General features: G+C 38.9%; 3 protein-coding genes across 3 annotated transcripts; 2 read left to right on the top strand and 1 right to left on the bottom strand.

Annotated features, from left to right (window-relative positions):
- The first annotated feature begins 231 nt into the window (after positions 1-231).
- Positions 232-3,075, top strand: SAUR21 (ARM repeat superfamily protein). The gene has a single exon (XM_088968144.1). It carries the CDS (start codon positions 891-893, stop codon positions 2,946-2,948), a length of 2,058 nt encoding a protein of 685 aa, XP_088824270.1. The 5' UTR covers positions 232-890; the 3' UTR covers positions 2,949-3,075.
- Positions 3,076-11,063: 7,988 nt separating this feature from the next.
- On the top strand, positions 11,064-12,488 carry LOC148868058 (protein GRAVITROPIC IN THE LIGHT 1-like). The gene has a single exon (XM_088968260.1). It carries the CDS (start codon positions 11,064-11,066, stop codon positions 12,486-12,488), a length of 1,425 nt encoding a protein of 474 aa, XP_088824386.1.
- A 757-nt stretch (positions 12,489-13,245) lies between these two features.
- LOC148868057 (potassium transporter) lies at positions 13,246-15,220 on the bottom strand. The gene is made up of 3 exons (XM_088968852.1): positions 14,271-15,220; positions 14,009-14,072; positions 13,246-13,518 (listed from the first exon to the last, which is right to left on the bottom strand). The coding sequence occupies exons 1-3, from the start codon at positions 14,679-14,681 to the stop codon at positions 13,346-13,348; spliced, it is 648 nt and encodes a 215-aa protein (XP_088824978.1). The 5' UTR covers positions 14,682-15,220; the 3' UTR covers positions 13,246-13,345.
- Between the last annotated feature and the right edge of the window lie 1,135 nt (positions 15,221-16,355).

Genomic DNA, 16,355 nt, shown 5'->3' with positions numbered 1-16,355 from the left:
GCGGCTCAATGCCTCATGCCTGATTGCCTGATGATTGATTCATCACAACCTTACATCAACTATTAATTAGTCCCTTTTGAGTTTTGAAATAATACTAATAAATAATAATAACCGATCGAGCATGAGAAACAACAACTAGAAAATTTCGATCGAATCATATATACAAATAAATAGAAAAAAATGATGGAACAAGTCTCACCAGCAGCTCATGCATAAAAAACAAAAGAAAGAAAAAGAAAAATAAATAAAAAATAAAACAACAACAGCTCCTCAACAACTCCATTTGCTTAATGCGTTACGGTTCCATTATAAACAAAATAAATAAAAAGAACAATAATGCAGTAAAATATATTATATTATAAAAATATGAAAGAAAAAACAAAACAAAACAAAAAAAACACTCAACCATGTGTAGCTGGCCGCCGGCTGCTGTCAAAGAAAGATGTATGGGGAAGAAGGGTTGTATTGAATTGATCCAACGGTCAGAGCCCAATATAACGCTCGCCGGCTCGCGCACGAAAGCGTTGACAAGGAAATATTAATTTTGACTAAATATTAAGGTTGAACTATGGACCCACTGTACATTTTCCCAAACTTGAATAAAAACGGAATGCGGCGGATGATGCGCTTTATCATTATCATCATCATCATCATCTTCTTCTTCTTCATCGTTATCATCTATTCAATTCTTTACTCATCTCCTAATTCCAGAATCACACAAGCTCTCCTATCATCTGCCGACCTCCCGGTTCCATTAATACCCCAAGGAAAAATCCATTTCCCTGTTTTTAGTTTTCATTTCTCTCTTTTTATCATTAGAAAGACAAGGAATCTTGTTCTCCCCCTCTCTTTCTCTCTGTCTGAAATCTATATTGCTTCCAAATTTTTTCATGGCAATTTCTCCTCAGCATTTCCCACCGAGGAAACGACGACCATCCGCCGGGTCTTTCATTTCTCCAAATGTTTCCGACCGCAAACTGGTTCAATCGCTGCTGCTTCTCTCTCAAGAGATCTCTGACCTCAAACCTCTCCAGTTTCTTCTCAGCCGTGCTTCTTCTTCCATCATCCGAAAGTCCAAACTCCTTGCTGTTTTATTCGAGGAGATTCTACGCACTTCCATCACTTTTCTTCCTCAAACCGCCGTTCTGTGCTTCCAAGAGATTTACATCGTCTTGCAGAGAATCAAGACATTGATAGAAGATTGCTCCAATGGGAGCAAGATGTGGCTTCTCATGCAGAACGAATCTGTCGCTAACAGCTTTCACGAGCTGACGCTGGATTTGTCCACCCTTCTCGATATATTTCCCGTTAAGGACTTCGATTTGAGCCATGATGTCAAGGAGATTGTCCTTCTCGTCAGAAAGCAGTGCCGAGGGGAGATAGAAGCTTTTATCGATCCCGGGAACAAGAGTCTTAGACATGATGTATTGAAGCTATTAGATCAGATTAAGCAAGAAATCGTTCCTGATCAGTCAAAGCTGGCACACATCTTTGACAAATTGGGTTTGCGTGATTCCATCAGCTGCAGAGACGAGATCGAGAGTCTCCAAGACGAGGTTCGTAATCAGAACTGCGAGAAATCCACAGCGGAGATGGTCGCTTTGATGGGCCTCGTTCGCTACGGGAAGTGCGTTCTCTTCGGAGCATCGACGCCGACTTCCGACGGTAAACATGATTCTCTGGTGACAGATACCATTTTTCCCGCCGATTTCCGGTGTCCTATCAGCCTCGAATTGATGCGAGATCCAGTCGTCGTGGCCACGGGACATACCTACGATCGAGCCTCCATCGGCCTCTGGATCGATTCAGGGCACAAGACGTGTCCAAAGACAGGTCAAACCTTGGCCCACACGAACATGATACCCAACCTGGCATTGAAGAACCTGATACTGCTATGGTGCCGCGAGCAGAAAATTCCGATTGAAGCCGAAGACTCCAACTCCAAATCCAAAGTCAACAGCGTGATAGTTAACAAAGCAGCTTTAGAGGCAACGAAGATGACCGCTACATTCCTCGTCAACAAACTATCGTCATCTCCGTCGACAGAGGCGGCCAATCGCATTGTTCACGAGCTCCGAGTACTTGCCAAAACGGACTCGGATAGCCGAGCATGCATCGCCGAGGCCGGGGCCATTACATCGCTAGTAAGGTACCTAGGTTCGGAGGACCCAAACTTGCAAGTTAACGCCGTTACGACGATTCTCAATCTTTCCATCCTGGACGCCAATAAAACCAGGATAATGGAAACAAACGGCGTGTTGGACGGCGTTATCGGGGTGTTGAGATCAGGTGTCGTATGGGAGGCAAGGGGTAATGCAGCGGCCACGATTTTCAGCTTAACAGCCGTGCACGACTACAGAAAGAAGCTGGGGAGGAAGACGCGCATCATAAAAGGATTGATAGAGCTGGCTAAGGCGGGGCCCTCCAGTTCAAAGAGAGATGCTTTAGCGGCAATTTTGAATTTGGCGGGAGAGAGGGAGGTCGTTAAAAGGTTAGTTGAAGGAGGGATAGTGGAGACGGTAGTGGAGGTCATGGATGAATTACCGGAGGAGGCGGTGACAATTCTAGCAGCAATAGCCAAGAGGGGCGGAGCGCTGGCCGTTGCATCGGCTAACCAGGCCGTTAGAAAGATTGCGTTGGTGTTGAGGAATGGTCCGGAGAGAGCGAGAGAGAGTGCTGCCTCAGCACTTGTTTCAGTGTGTCGGAATGGCGGGCAGGAGGTGGTGGCGCTACTCGCGGAAACGCGAGGGATTGAAAGGGCAATATGGGAACTGATGGGTGGCGCTGGCGGAACAGCTAGAGCAAAACAGAAAGCAGCCTCACTATTACGGATTCTTCGTCGCTGGTCCGCCGGGGTGGATTATCATCATCATCATCATCAAATGCAGGAAGGATTCTCTTCGACTGCCGTTACCAATACCACATCGAGGACTGTTCTGCATGTTTGAAACTTTTCTTTATTTCATTGATTTTTATTCTACTAAATTTCTCTAAATGTATATTAATTTGCAAAGAAAATTCAATCATGTAATTCACTCTTTTCGGCTATGCTTTGATAATTTGTTGTTTTTCAAATCTTTTGATGACATGCATGCAGTTGGAATAACAATAACTAATGATCATGGTGGAAAGAAATTTTAACAGTAATCCATCAGAGACTATTAGCGACAAGTGATTGATACCCAAAAAAAAAAAATTAATAAAAAAATTGTTTAGTAACTTGTACAAGCAAATATCATTCCAATATTTAACACTATGACGCTGATATGTGCCTACTAGACTTCACGTCAATATGACAAGCATCCCAAAATTTTAATCCGCTTTTGGTTTCCTACTTTCCCACGCCTCTTATCGTTTTCTTCTTGTATAATTATGACTTTCGTTTGTAATAACATGTAGTAGTAACCTCAAAAAAGTTAGACTAATTTTTTTTTAATTGTCTAAAATTCACCATAACTTTTAACTTTTTCAAAACATGTAGCAACCCCATGTCAGTGACATTGTATTTTCCCCAAACTCAGCAAGTACCGTAAGAACACGCTTGGTGTTAATACACAGAAGTTGTCGACATCAGCATAAATACAATTTTTATGACCAATTGTCAGATGAGTTTGATTTCAACCAAAAGCTTTTTTATTTTTATTTTTTTTCTTTTCTTTAATTATTTGAAACTCTCTTTTTACTTGAATATGTAAAATGGGTGGAAAATATGTTAGACAGATATTCGAGATATATTTTTGCTGTTTTTTTATCAAAATTTTGCTTCATTTTTTATTTACAACAGAATAAATGGAAAAATAGTAAACTACCAAAACATCTGTTAGTCTATTTAACGTCAACATACTGATATGGGATTCCCTGGACATTTTATAGTGAGTTAATGATGAGTTTAAGAAAAATGATGAAAAATCATTGTGAGTTTTAGATGATTTCCCTCCCTTTTTTTTTTCTCCATAAGATTGTAAATTAATGAATCGGTTTAGATTTATTGAATATCATCCTATTTAACCCAAAAAATAAGAATTAATTCCATCCTATTAATATTCAAATTCTCAAATCTTTTCAAACAGATTTTGATTAAATTTGGTAATTTGAATATTATATATTTTCTACAAACTACTTTTCTTCTTGATTTGAAGTAGAAACTACTTTTTTTTTTCTTCTTGATTTATTTATTTATTGAATGGGATGGGTTGCCTCCTCAACTTCTTTTATTATTTTATCTTGTCAGTTCTCAGAAAGATACAAAGGCTAATTTGACGTTTAATATTAATAAGAATCAAAGTGATATTTATTCTTAATTAAAGACTCTTCTGTAATATACTTGCCTTGAATTTAAGATTAATTATCCAAGATTTTTATTAGATAACAGTAGTAATTTTGTTTATAAAATGTTAAATCCAAGGGGCCCTATACTGCTATTTAATATAACTGAATATTGAATGAAATATACCACTCCAAGATAATAAAACTTGTGGCGTTCTACCATCAAACTTATGGGATAAACAGGCCTTGTATTGCTATTAGGATAAAACAGCCCCCAGTTTCTCTCAACTGCCGCCGCTGGCTTTCTTGTAGATGAGTTTGTGGTTTTAGAATTGTAAACCCAAGGTTTTAAAAGCACAAAATCCCCCAGTTTTTTAACACTCCATTGAATCTCGTATTCCAAAATTAAAAAAAAAAAAAAAAACTCAAAATCTCTTGGTTTTAGATTATTATTCACATGGTTTTTTGTTTTTCAATCATATAACTATATATAAAGCATACCGTTTTAATTTGGTTCCATTTAAAATAAACTAATCTATAAACCACAAAAACCTCTAGTTGCCTGATTTAAAATGACATTGTTTGTTTTGAGAGTGGTAGGGCTCCATGTTATCAACCATCAAGTAGATTTTTTCAATATATGTATTATGTATTAATGAAAACTATCTTAGTCCAAAACCTCTCTATTTTTGGTTGTGAAACAATTTTTAATTTCTAAATTAACTATAATCAATATTACAGAATGTAAATTGTGTTTTTTATGTTCAAGAGCAATCACACAAAACCATGAAAGCAATCGCACTCGTTTCTTGGGTAAAAAAGTAGCTAATAGTTATGCAATACCATTACCATGAATAATAGTTAATTACCTAAATCTTTTGGGAAAAGAAACTTCAATGGACTGTTTTATCAGAATTCAATTTTGAATCTGATCTGGTTAAGCGTGATTAGGAATTTAATTCTTCTATAATTGGTGACCGAATATTGATCCAACCAATATTATCTGATATGATTATGTTTAAATATGCTTTTTTTTTTTTTTTTTTTTTTGTAAGAAATAGGCGGATAGCTTGGTCCCAAGAGTCATTTTTCCGGATGTTCATTAAGTCCAAAGGAAGTGAGGAAAAACAAAAGGGAAGAGGATCTGATGAAGATAGATCTTGATTTGCTAATCAATTAGCCGCTTGATTTGCTTCTCTATAGCAACAGGCGTGTGTAATCCCACGAAATTCATAGCAATACAAGCAATGGAGAAGGCTCCATCGTTTCTTCTTGAGGCATCAAAATTTATCTTAATCATTCCTTATTTTGGCCTTTTCCATATAACTGTTTTTCATTTTCTATGATTATTCACTTTATCATCAAAGGAAGAGCCCGAATGAAATTCCCATAAAGATTGTTGAGCTATTTCAATAATAGCCATGAGGGGGGAGGACATATTATTAAGATTTTTTTTTTCGTTTCTGTTTTTCCATAAAACCAAAGAATAAAGCAATATTTTTCATAAGGCATATATTCCCCTATATTTGGATTCTTATGTAAATTACACCACCAGTCCAGAACAGAAGATCCCTGGGATGTTTAAAATTAGCCACACTTGCAGTGCAAAAGTACACTTAGGAAAAAATATGCTCAGTATCCTCAACTTCATTTCAGAAACAACAAGAGCCATTCAGCATTGATTTTGTGGGAAGGCAATTACTTAAGAAAAAGTACAGAAAAGTCTTTAATTTTGGGGGGATCTTAAGGCCCCAAATCTTATTAAGAACGAGATTAAATCCTCCACTACCTCTTACCATACAACAGGCCTCCTTACAAGCTGATTTAATGGTGAAATTCCCCTTGGGATCACATCTTTAAATAATGGTGTCATCCCTAGAATCCAAAGAAACAAGAATAGGCCTAATACTGTTCCAAACATACTATAATTTCACTATCAAAATTTGGGGAATCTCTACTCACTAGTTCCTCAATAGTGCTAGGGTTAATCCATTTATCTTTAATTTCCAGAAACGAACTTTCTAACCATTTCCAATGGTCCATCCAACATCTCTCTTAAAATGGTTTCTAGCATTAAGAAAACCACTATAGGCCCAAGAGATTCCTTTATTAATAGGGACAATCCAAAGATCTTCATTTCTAAGGTATTTATGAGTAACACCTTTTACCCATAAGTTATTTTGATCCTTTGGCTGAGTTTGGAGGGAATACAAATGCAAATATGTAAAGTGCAAAACCTTATATTTTGTATTATTTTATATGTATTTGCATTGTACATATTTGCATTTGTACTCTTTCGAAATTTAGCCTTAAGAATTTTCCATTCAAGCTTGGCAAGACAGGCTTCATTTACCTAAGACAGGTTCTTTAGACCAAGCACACCCCAACTTTTGGGTAACATATATTGGGGTCTAGATGTAGTAGGCACATTAGGTAAACACAATGACTGAGCACATAATAACTGTGTGACACATGTCCCAGTTAATGCGCTTTTCATTCAAACATTTTTGTTCCGTTAGACAAAAATTACCAATTATTTTATTATCTTTGTCAAAATAATTAAAAAAAAAACAATGAAAAAGGAAAACCTAAACTTGTTGGGAGTTGGGACTCATTTATGTTTTCCTTTTTTATTGTTTTTATTTTTAATTATTTTGACAAAGATAATAAAATAATGGATAATTTCTGTCCAATGGAACAAAAACGTTTGGATGAAAAGCGCATTACCTAGGAACTAATAGTGAAATTTAGGAGAGTAAATCTGTGAGCAAATGACAACGTTTTCTTTTTTTAACCCACCAGTTTATTATTTATTTTGTCCAAACGCTCATTGAAGGCTTTATTGGAAATTCAACCATTTAAAATTGGAGCCCCAATGTAAGATTAAACTTTCTTTTATCTAGGGATCCTTAACATTCTAGATAGAATTTTCAGAATTTTTGGAGGAATATTCTTTGAAAAGAGCAGAGTCGATTATGTTTGAATTTAGGGTCCGTTTTGTTTGTAGTCAGAATCGGAATTGAAATTCTCAGGAATCGGAATCGGAATGGTCCAACCCCATAGTCTGTTTTGTTCAAACAAGAATGAGAATGGAAACTAAAATCAGCAGGAGTGGGATTTTATTCCCAAGGGAGAGGCAGGGAATGGCCATTCCCTAAAATGGGGGAATGCCTTTCCAACAGGAATGGGAATGAGATTTTGATTCTATCCAACCAAACAGTTGGAATCAGAATAACTCATTCCAATTCCGATTCCAAACCCCTATCACTGCAAACCAAATGGGGCCTTATATGTTTATAGAGTGACCCACTAAGGTGTTGGTACCAAAAACGATTAAATTTATATGGGTTTCTGACGGGCTAAAGTTTTTTACTATTTTCACGTTCCATAACTTTTCCAGCACCATAGAAGTTAACATATTTATTTGTACATGAAAATCATTTTTAGTTATTATATTATTAATATTGTTGGCGACATAGCTGAACTGGCCCAGAGGCCTACGACCATCTATCACAGCTTGGCCATGTTGGCGATGTCCGATTGAGCTACGACATTACCATGATCTCGTTGACCATGTCAGCTATGCACCTCACGGATAAGCTCGCCTAGCGGATAAGGATGGGAAGACAACTCTGTCGAGTAGTAGGACTCTACCCCTTGTAACCTCAGTGGGGAAAGCTGTCACGATTTCCCTATAACCCTACTCCGTACAGGATACGAACCCTCTAGCTATAAAAAAGTATTTCATTCTCAAGATAAAAGGAACTTCCAATTTCTTGCACCCATTCTACTAATTAGCCGGGACCATCATCCCTGTAGTTTGGCCCGGTCATCCACCCCCTCATACTGACTTGAGAGTCAGAATACTTAATTGGGGATAACTCCTCGGGCTTCTGACTTCATCCTTGATTACAGGTCTTGAAGTGCGGTCTCGTCCATAAAACTAGACCCCGCCTTGACAAAAAGGACTATCTAATTGTCATCTTCAATTCATACATTACCTCGAATTGAGCGACATCAAATATATATATATATATATATATATATATATTGAAGCGAAAAAAAAAGTATTAAAAAGGGCAAAGCGACATAAAAGCTTATCGCGAGTGAGTACAGACGATAGAAATGAAGGAGGCGACGACCAATTATATGACCTAGAAAAAGATAAAAGAGTGTTTGGGCTAGAGAATGAGCAGTTACATTGAGGAAGGCGGGCCCTCCTCAATAGAAATGCAGTTATTTATCAGCGTATGGATACGCCATAGAGGGAGGCCCTCCCACACCCACATTGCCGAGGGGCTTCTACTTCTAGAGATGACATTAGTCGTAGTGAAATGGCACGGCTAAATATATAAGCTCATCGTGATGGACACGTATAATCAAACCTGCACCAGTACTAGAACCAACGACGGGAAGCTTGCTCCATCCTCTAACTGAGATATATAATACCAGAATGCACAGAATATGCCCAGATGAAAAGCTGCACAAAGTGGGCTTTAAATGGTTTATTTTGAAAGCACTATGCATCTCTGCCATATATTATATTGCACAAGAGAACTGCTGCATAATGAAAGGAAAGTGATGAATATGATTATCCTGAATTTCTTCAGCCCACCGCATGTATAGATAATCAGCTAAAGCCAGGGATACAACTCATCCATACCACGTTTTGGTAAAGAGCCAAACCAAACAACTTTTGTGGTTGGAGATTGTAATAGAATAACATTGACCATGATGCCAAAACTCCTTCCAGCTCTTATTCTAGGCAATCCCTTTTATTTAATAAAAATTATATATGCAATATATTCTTTTTGTTCTTTTTTCTTTTAATAATAATGAGATATTTATTATTTTTTAGTTTTAAATATTTTTAATATAAATCAAACATTTTTTTATTGGATAAAAAAAATTCTGTTTTCAAAATTTTGGCCGAACTCGGGCTTGAACCCAGGTTTCGAGCTTTATATAACGGCCGAGCTCAGGCCCGAATATATTCTTTTGATACATACGAAGTCCGGCCTGAATCCAACCCGGGTCGACCCATGAACAGGTCTGAACATCGATGACGAGCTCGCATATGCGTCCGGTAGGCGGCTCACATGCATATCTCTACGCGCATTGGGAATATCTCCCGTAATTAGGCATTGGGAGATGATTCCAATAGACGGTTGGGATGTGGTGTAAGACGCAGATGTAAATTCATGAATGACAAGGAGATATTGACAATGTACAGCTGCAGGGCTGCATCTGCATGGGACATCGTTGGGAGAGTGCAGTGGGTAGCATATCCCTGTCCTAGGAGCTGAAAGTGGTCCGATCTCCGATGGCTGAGAGTGGATGACCGTTGAGTTGGTATACATAATACGTGTTTCAGTATAATAAGCTGTCCAGCCAAACACTAACATGAAGGAACGGCAGCTATGTGGTGTTCCTAATACGAATCATCATTATATAATGTTGCCATATGTGCATTATCATTTTAATGATTTGAAAATTTGAAAGGGAACACTTTGCCTCGAACATGACAACACGACTGACAGACAGGAGCTGTGGCAGAAATCGCAGAAACAGAAGTTTGGCAATTCCCTTTCCTTCCTTCGCGTGCGGCACTTTTTTTAAACATCCAACTCTGTCTCAACGTCCAACAAGGGAACAGGGGGAGAAGAGGAATTCAAAATCTGCGGCCATTATTAAATCACTCTGCACAATATCTGGGTTCATGGGCGTCTTTTTCCATGCATTTCGCCATCCCATCTTTTTTTGGGCGCGGCAGTAAACCTTACCAATACCAACAATCAGGAAACAAAAGGGAATCAATCTCAACGTCACTCATCAGTCTCCCAGAGAGAGAGAGGAGCGGGAGACTGTCGTTTCAGCGCATCAGAGTTGTTCCTTCTTCGACGGACGGACGGACGGTGAAGTTCATCCTTCGCGGCCATTCAAATCACGAAAGCTCCATCATCTGACCGAAACTCTTCCTACACCACTTTGGCATTTACTTTCTAAGATTCAGACAGATTTTCTGTAGTTCGCTGCAACCCCCCGACTCCCTTTTCTTATAATCAACTCTTAGATTCTGACACTGTTGGGATTTTTAAACCTAAGTCACTGCTTTTCCTTTTCCTTTTTTTTTTTTTTTTTTTTCAGAAAGAGTTACAGGAGACTTTCAAATTACAAAGCCATTGGGTTTCTAAAATCGCAAGTGAGGATTTTTCAGATTAGATCTCGAATTCCCCCCCACTCTATTTGTTATCTGTTTCTTTTTTCCCCTGGTGAAAACCTGATCCTTTTTAGTATTGTATTTGCTCTTCCGGAACACGGTTTGTCGTTAGAGTTGTAGAGCAACAAGCTCTTGTTTTCTCAGATCGAAGAAGTTCCGGACCGGAAATCTAGGTGTTTTAAGCTGTAAAATTATAACTAAGCATTTCCAATGCAGTGTTAAGTGCGTCGTTTGATGGTCCGATTCTATGCTTTTTATTTATTTTTTTTCTTTGAACTGACAAAAGAATTGATCTTTAATTAAACTGTGCCAAGCTTCGAAGCCTCGAACCGTCTAGATTTCTACAAGGAAAAGAAACCAATTACCATGAATGTTTAAATCTGGGTTTTATTATATATGTTTATATGAACGAACGTGTTTTGGAAATGTCGAACTGATGAGGTCGAAAAGAAATAAATGAATATTTTTGGGGCGCTTGTTTGTAAGTTGGATCTTTAATGTTTTCATAACAAGGCATTTGAGCGGGAATCCCGCATTTCGTTGAGGACTTCAATTGATTTTCTCAGTCCCTTTTGGTATGATTCTAGAAGCAGAATCCCAGTTGCATCGTTCAGGCCCACGTTATCTGCTTACATTCTCTTGCAAAGATTTTCAGCCAATGGACTCTGCAACAAAGCCTGTTAAACCTTCTTCTAACATTTCAGACATTGTCTATAGATTTGCCAAGGTTTGCAGGTTGAAATCCATTGGGGTCTTCCCCGGTGAAACCCCTAATCACCACCACGGCAACAATGGTCCTGCAACCGAAGACAGCAGCGATGCTACCGAAGAGGCGGAATACGATTTCCAGAAAATCCATCCCCAGCCCATTGAAGAAACCCTAGGCAGGCCCCCCCAAGACTCTATCCTCACTGTGATACCCAAGCTTTTCGATACCATTTCAGCCCTCAAACTAGCTTACATTCACCTTCAAGAAGCTCACATTCCATATGATCCTGAGAAAATCAGAGCTGCCGATGACCTTGTCGTCTGTAAACTCAAAGCACTTTCGGATATCAAGCGCTCTTACAAGGAGAAGAAAGTAAGTAAATCCAAATCTGTTCCGTCTTCTTCGGATTGTCTCTTGCTTGCTGAGATTCGAGATCGCGAGAAAACGTTACGTAAGTTGCAGTCACAGGTCGAAGCTCAAGATTCTGTAATCCTCCAGCTACAGCAAGAGCTGGAGACATCGGATCGAAAGAATACCGATCTGAGTGAGAAGCTCAAGCAGAAAGATTTCCAGGAAGAAAATGCTCGGAAAGGTAGGAACTTCTCCCCAAGTTCTTTGTCAGATGCTCTCAAGGCCGCGTCGGAATCCATTCATGATTTTGCGAAGCCACTGATCGGTTTCATGAAAGCGTCTGGTTGGAATCTCGACCGTGCAGCGGACTCGATTGAAGAATCAATAGTTTACTCGAAGAGGTCTCACAAGAAGTATGCATTCGAAGCCTATCTCTCTAGACGAATGTTCCATGGATTTTCCATCCAGCACCAGCCCCAAAATGTGGATGAGATTGCAAGGTTTAAAGACCCGTTTGATGCTTTGGTAGAAGACCCAAATTCTACTTTTGCAAAGTTCTGCAGACTGAAGTACCCGTTGGTAGTGCATTCAGAAATGGAGGCGTCATTCTTCGGAAATCTGGATCAGAGGACATTCGTGTTGAGTGGGAAGCACCCAAGGACCCCATTCTACCGGGCGTTCATGAAAATGGCGAAGTGGGTTTGGATCGTGCAAGGGCTGGCTGCATCAGTTAAACCTAAAGCAGAGATTTTTGGGGTCGGGAGAGGAAGCGAATTCTCGGAGGTCTATATGGAGAGTGTGGTTAAGGATGAGGAGGATGCACAGGTGCTGGTGGAGGGAGAAAATGGAAGTCTCAGGGTTGGGTTCATGGTGACACCTGGTTTCAGAGTTGGGGAGGATGTGATTAGGTCTCGGGTTTACCTGTCCAGGATGAATTCCTAGTACTAATTAATTAGTAAATGTCGAACCATCTTTTTAGTCTTTAGAGTTTAGAATTTTGGATGGAAGAAGGAGCATTTGCTAATTTTGGTAGTTTGGTTTTGTTATAGATTGGGTTTGGGCGGGTCGTAGGGGGGGAAGGAAACCCATAAATGCCAAACTTTCAGATGTTGGCTCCGTTTTTGTTGTTGGCTGTTGGTGTGGTATCTGAGTGCATCTCTTCTCTCTCAATTGCAATTTTCTTACTTGTAAAGCAGCTTTTGAGGAACCCCAACAATTCCATTATTGGCAAATGATGAATGTGTATATATGTTCTTATGTTTGCAAAGATTTTGGTGTACAAGCAAAGGTATTGTCTTGGAAATGGAGAACTAATTAAAGGATGCTCTGTATGCTGCCCTTCTTCTTGTATAGCAATTAAAAACCAGGCTGATTTAGTACCCAACCATCATCGAATTCAATTTCAATGTTGTTTTTTCCAGAATTGTCAACTCTTTCTCAGCTCATCAGTATTGCCAAAATTGGCTCCAAGGTTTAATTTGCGAGGAAGGTGATCAGCAACTAAGACTTAACATAAACATGGTCAATTAAAGGCATAAGATACTGTTGTCGCATTGCTGTGTATGAAACAATTATGTGGTTGGTATGTATGCCCCTAGCTTAGCTATCTCTTTACAATGCACATGCTGGGCCTTGAATATGTTCAGTTCAGCATATGATGTGCAGGAAAAAAACAATGTAAAAAAAGGCCATTCTCCAATAAATAAAGATTTCCTGCTATATTTATCATCATAAACTTTAGATTCCAGAAACAAGAGAAGGAAAAAAGAAAAATTCCTTGAATGTGTACCTTTTTTTTTTTAAATTGAGAAGAGCTTGGTAAAGAAATTGCCTGATTTGGTTTTCTTCTCCAAACAGGCAACATGAACATATCTTCCGAGCTTGTCCACTTGCCTTGCTTCACCTTTGGTATCTTTCTTGCAGATCTTGCACGTTTTATCAACCCAACCATCTTCTACATATTGCCCATCCACTAAATTCCAGGACAACGTAACAGAGCCAAAAACAAAAAGACAAATCAAAGCATCGTCACTAAAACATAAATAATAGGGTAAGTTGCACAGGGGAAACAACCCACGGCAGAAATAAAAAATGAATATAAAAGAAACAGGATTACAGGAAGCCAAAAAAAAGTCCAAGCACGACCCTCAAAAAGGGCATAAACACTTGTTATTATATTATTATTTGCATCAGACAATTTTATAAACAAATTACTTGTAGCTGCTGTGCAAATACTTTCCAGAAACAGGGCTTTATTATATCTAAAAAATTGATGCTGCAAATTTGAAATACTCTATCAATTTCAAAATGAAAGACGGGAAGAACATATTATGTTGTGACTTTAGATCAAAGAAAAATATTTTGAAAACATACGACGCTTTACACTAATAATTCGATTGGGATTTGAAGAAAACCTAAACCATATGAGACAAGGCACAAGTTATGGGTTGGGTAGGATTTACCGTCGACGTAGGACTTGAAGAAATCCTTGTATGTCCCGCCAATTTTACGTCTAAGAGCTCCGTACTGCAGGAAATATTAAGTTGCTGTATTTGTCAAGAAGGAAAGATAATGGATCGACGGAAAATATTGTAGACATACAGAAGCTGAATTCTGATTCTCTGAAGACTGAACAACTCAACAGCTGCATTACATGTTAAGAAATAACAGACATATAGACATACACATGTAAGAAGGAACGGATGAATCCTTATTGGGGCTTACCTGTTCCCTAGTCATCCTTCCTCCAGACCTTGTGGCTTCTCTCGCTTCCTCGAGAAGTTGGGCATCCTCGACGGATCTAACTTGAGAGAAATCTAGAGCTTCCGTCACACTCCCAAACAAAGATTGCTTATTACTCTTCTTGCCTTCTTCTTTCTTGCCCTTGTCATCCAGTTTAGCCCAAACGCCTCTCAAGTTAGAGCGCTTCACCCTGTACTGGGTTTGGAGACCCCCTAAAATTGGAGGGCAATAGTTTTGCGAAGACGACAATGGAAGAGCCTTCATCCCGCCCCGCTTCTTGCTTGTTAAATTCTTTAAGCACAGAACGGTGCTTGTTTTGGTTATGAGATGGAAGAGTCGCCACATATATATATATATATATATATATATATATGTGTGTGTATAAGGAAACATGAGATGGTGGAATTGTAGTGGTGTACGACGCCGAACGTGGCCCCCTATTTAACCTGTTGAAACAACAAGAGGTGGCTGGGCTGTTGCCTTTGAACTTGATTGATCACAGTAAGTACAAAATATCATCATCATCATCATCATGGAAAAAGTAACATGGGGCAAAACCAGTGATATGAAGCAAAGGGAATAAACCAGTACTGTTGTAATGTAGAGAAGTAGAATGGGAATCTGTGGCGTATAATAAAGCATGAAGCTGCAAGCCTGTGTTCTCTTGTTTGTCCACATGCATATTGCAATTGCAACAACCTAACGACCTTGGCTGCTGGGCTTGTCAATTGTCATCCACCGTGAATACTGAATAGGACCAGACCGTTCCGTTCTTTCCATGGTCGGTCCTACGGAAGAAGCAAACACATCTAGTGGACCAGAATTTGCCATTTGCCAACGCCAAATCATCATCTTGTGCTTGAAAATGAAATCCCAGCCGCAACTGCCAACCGCAAATTAAAAAATTGCCACTAAAATCCTTCAACCGGACACTTTTTGTTAAATTTTAATCTGATAAAACACTCTATAGCCCAACTTCCACTGGCTGGCTTGAATAGCACCTGCTATTATTGCTACTAACCCAAAAGCCATGAAGTCGATTCTTCATCATACGTTCAAACTTCAAAACGCCAAATCTAATTAAACCAAACTGTGTAATTCCCAATTCGGTTTGTTCTAAATCATAAACCGTAAACCAAATATCTTAGTTTAATTTTGGACCAGCCTTCCCTACCATTCAAGAAGCATAACTGACCAAAATTAGCAAAAGAGGCGATGATGATGATGACGCATTAGTTAGAAACTCATGGAAGTGCAGACTCTCCATGTAAGTGAAAGTCAGTGGATCCCACATGAGACCTACTAACTTGCTCTAGTTTATCGCACCTCTCCCCGGGTCAAAGCTGCACCACATCCACATATACACAACAAAGAAACGGGGTAAACTCCAAATACCCCCCCCCCTGATTTGGGGGCCCTGTGAACCCTTGTTTCATAGTAAAAACAATGAGTGGCATGTTTGATTGACTTGACCAACTGATCGATGACCAGTATCTCTACAAGGATCTATGCCATCAAAGTGGTTTCCTTGGATCAGTCAACTGATCTCATCTATCCAAGTAATATATCGAGATTTCAACAAATCAAGGGCATCCACCAATTCATCTAAAAAATCTAGGCCTTCATATGGTTTCCAAGAATAATGGATTAATTTCATCTAAGTTAAGATCTTCTTCTTGCTCCCAAGTTTTCACTATAACCACTAGCAGCAGGAGACCTTAACAATCATCAAGTTGGCACTTTGCCATCCAAGTGAAGGTATGAGGTTTCAGCTTTAACCTAATGTATTCCAAAATTACCTTGATGTGCTGTTTTGATGCCTCTTCACAATCTTTATTTTATTTTATTTTTTTATTTGATACATCATTTTCACCTGATTTTTTTAAGAAAATTTCATGCATTAATTGAATGGCTGAGATCTAATATTGTTGCATTCTTGGATGGTCATAATTAATTCATCACTCTTAAGATAAAGACCGTTTTGGAAGCATGGATTCTTGGGTTGATTGCTTTGGCTGGCCAGACTAAATTGATTGAAGTCTTGGTATATAATTTGGATGGTTGGGA

Source organism: Nelumbo lutea, chromosome 2 (genome assembly GCF_056320005.1).
Source record: "Nelumbo lutea isolate HS-2025 chromosome 2, American lotus-T2T, whole genome shotgun sequence".
Taxonomy (NCBI): Eukaryota; Viridiplantae; Streptophyta; class Magnoliopsida; order Proteales; family Nelumbonaceae; genus Nelumbo; species Nelumbo lutea.
This window is presented reverse-complemented; position numbering and strand designations above follow the sequence as displayed.

Coding starts and splice junctions, on each gene's coding strand:
- LOC148868058 (XM_088968260.1), top strand. CDS start 11,064: ATGATTCTAGAAGCAGAATCCCAGTTGCATCGTTCAGGCCCACGTTAT.
- LOC148868057 (XM_088968852.1), bottom strand. CDS start 14,681: ATGTTTCCTTATACACACACATATATATATATATATATATATATATAT. Junction 14,073..14,270: donor GAAGGATGACTAGGGAACAG/GTAAGCCCCAAT, acceptor TATTTCCTGCAG/TACGGAGCTCTTAGACGTAA. Junction 13,519..14,008: donor CTTCAAGTCCTACGTCGACG/GTAAATCCTACC, acceptor CCTGGAATTTAG/TGGATGGGCAATATGTAGAA.
- SAUR21 (XM_088968144.1), top strand. CDS start 891: ATGGCAATTTCTCCTCAGCATTTCCCACCGAGGAAACGACGACCATCC.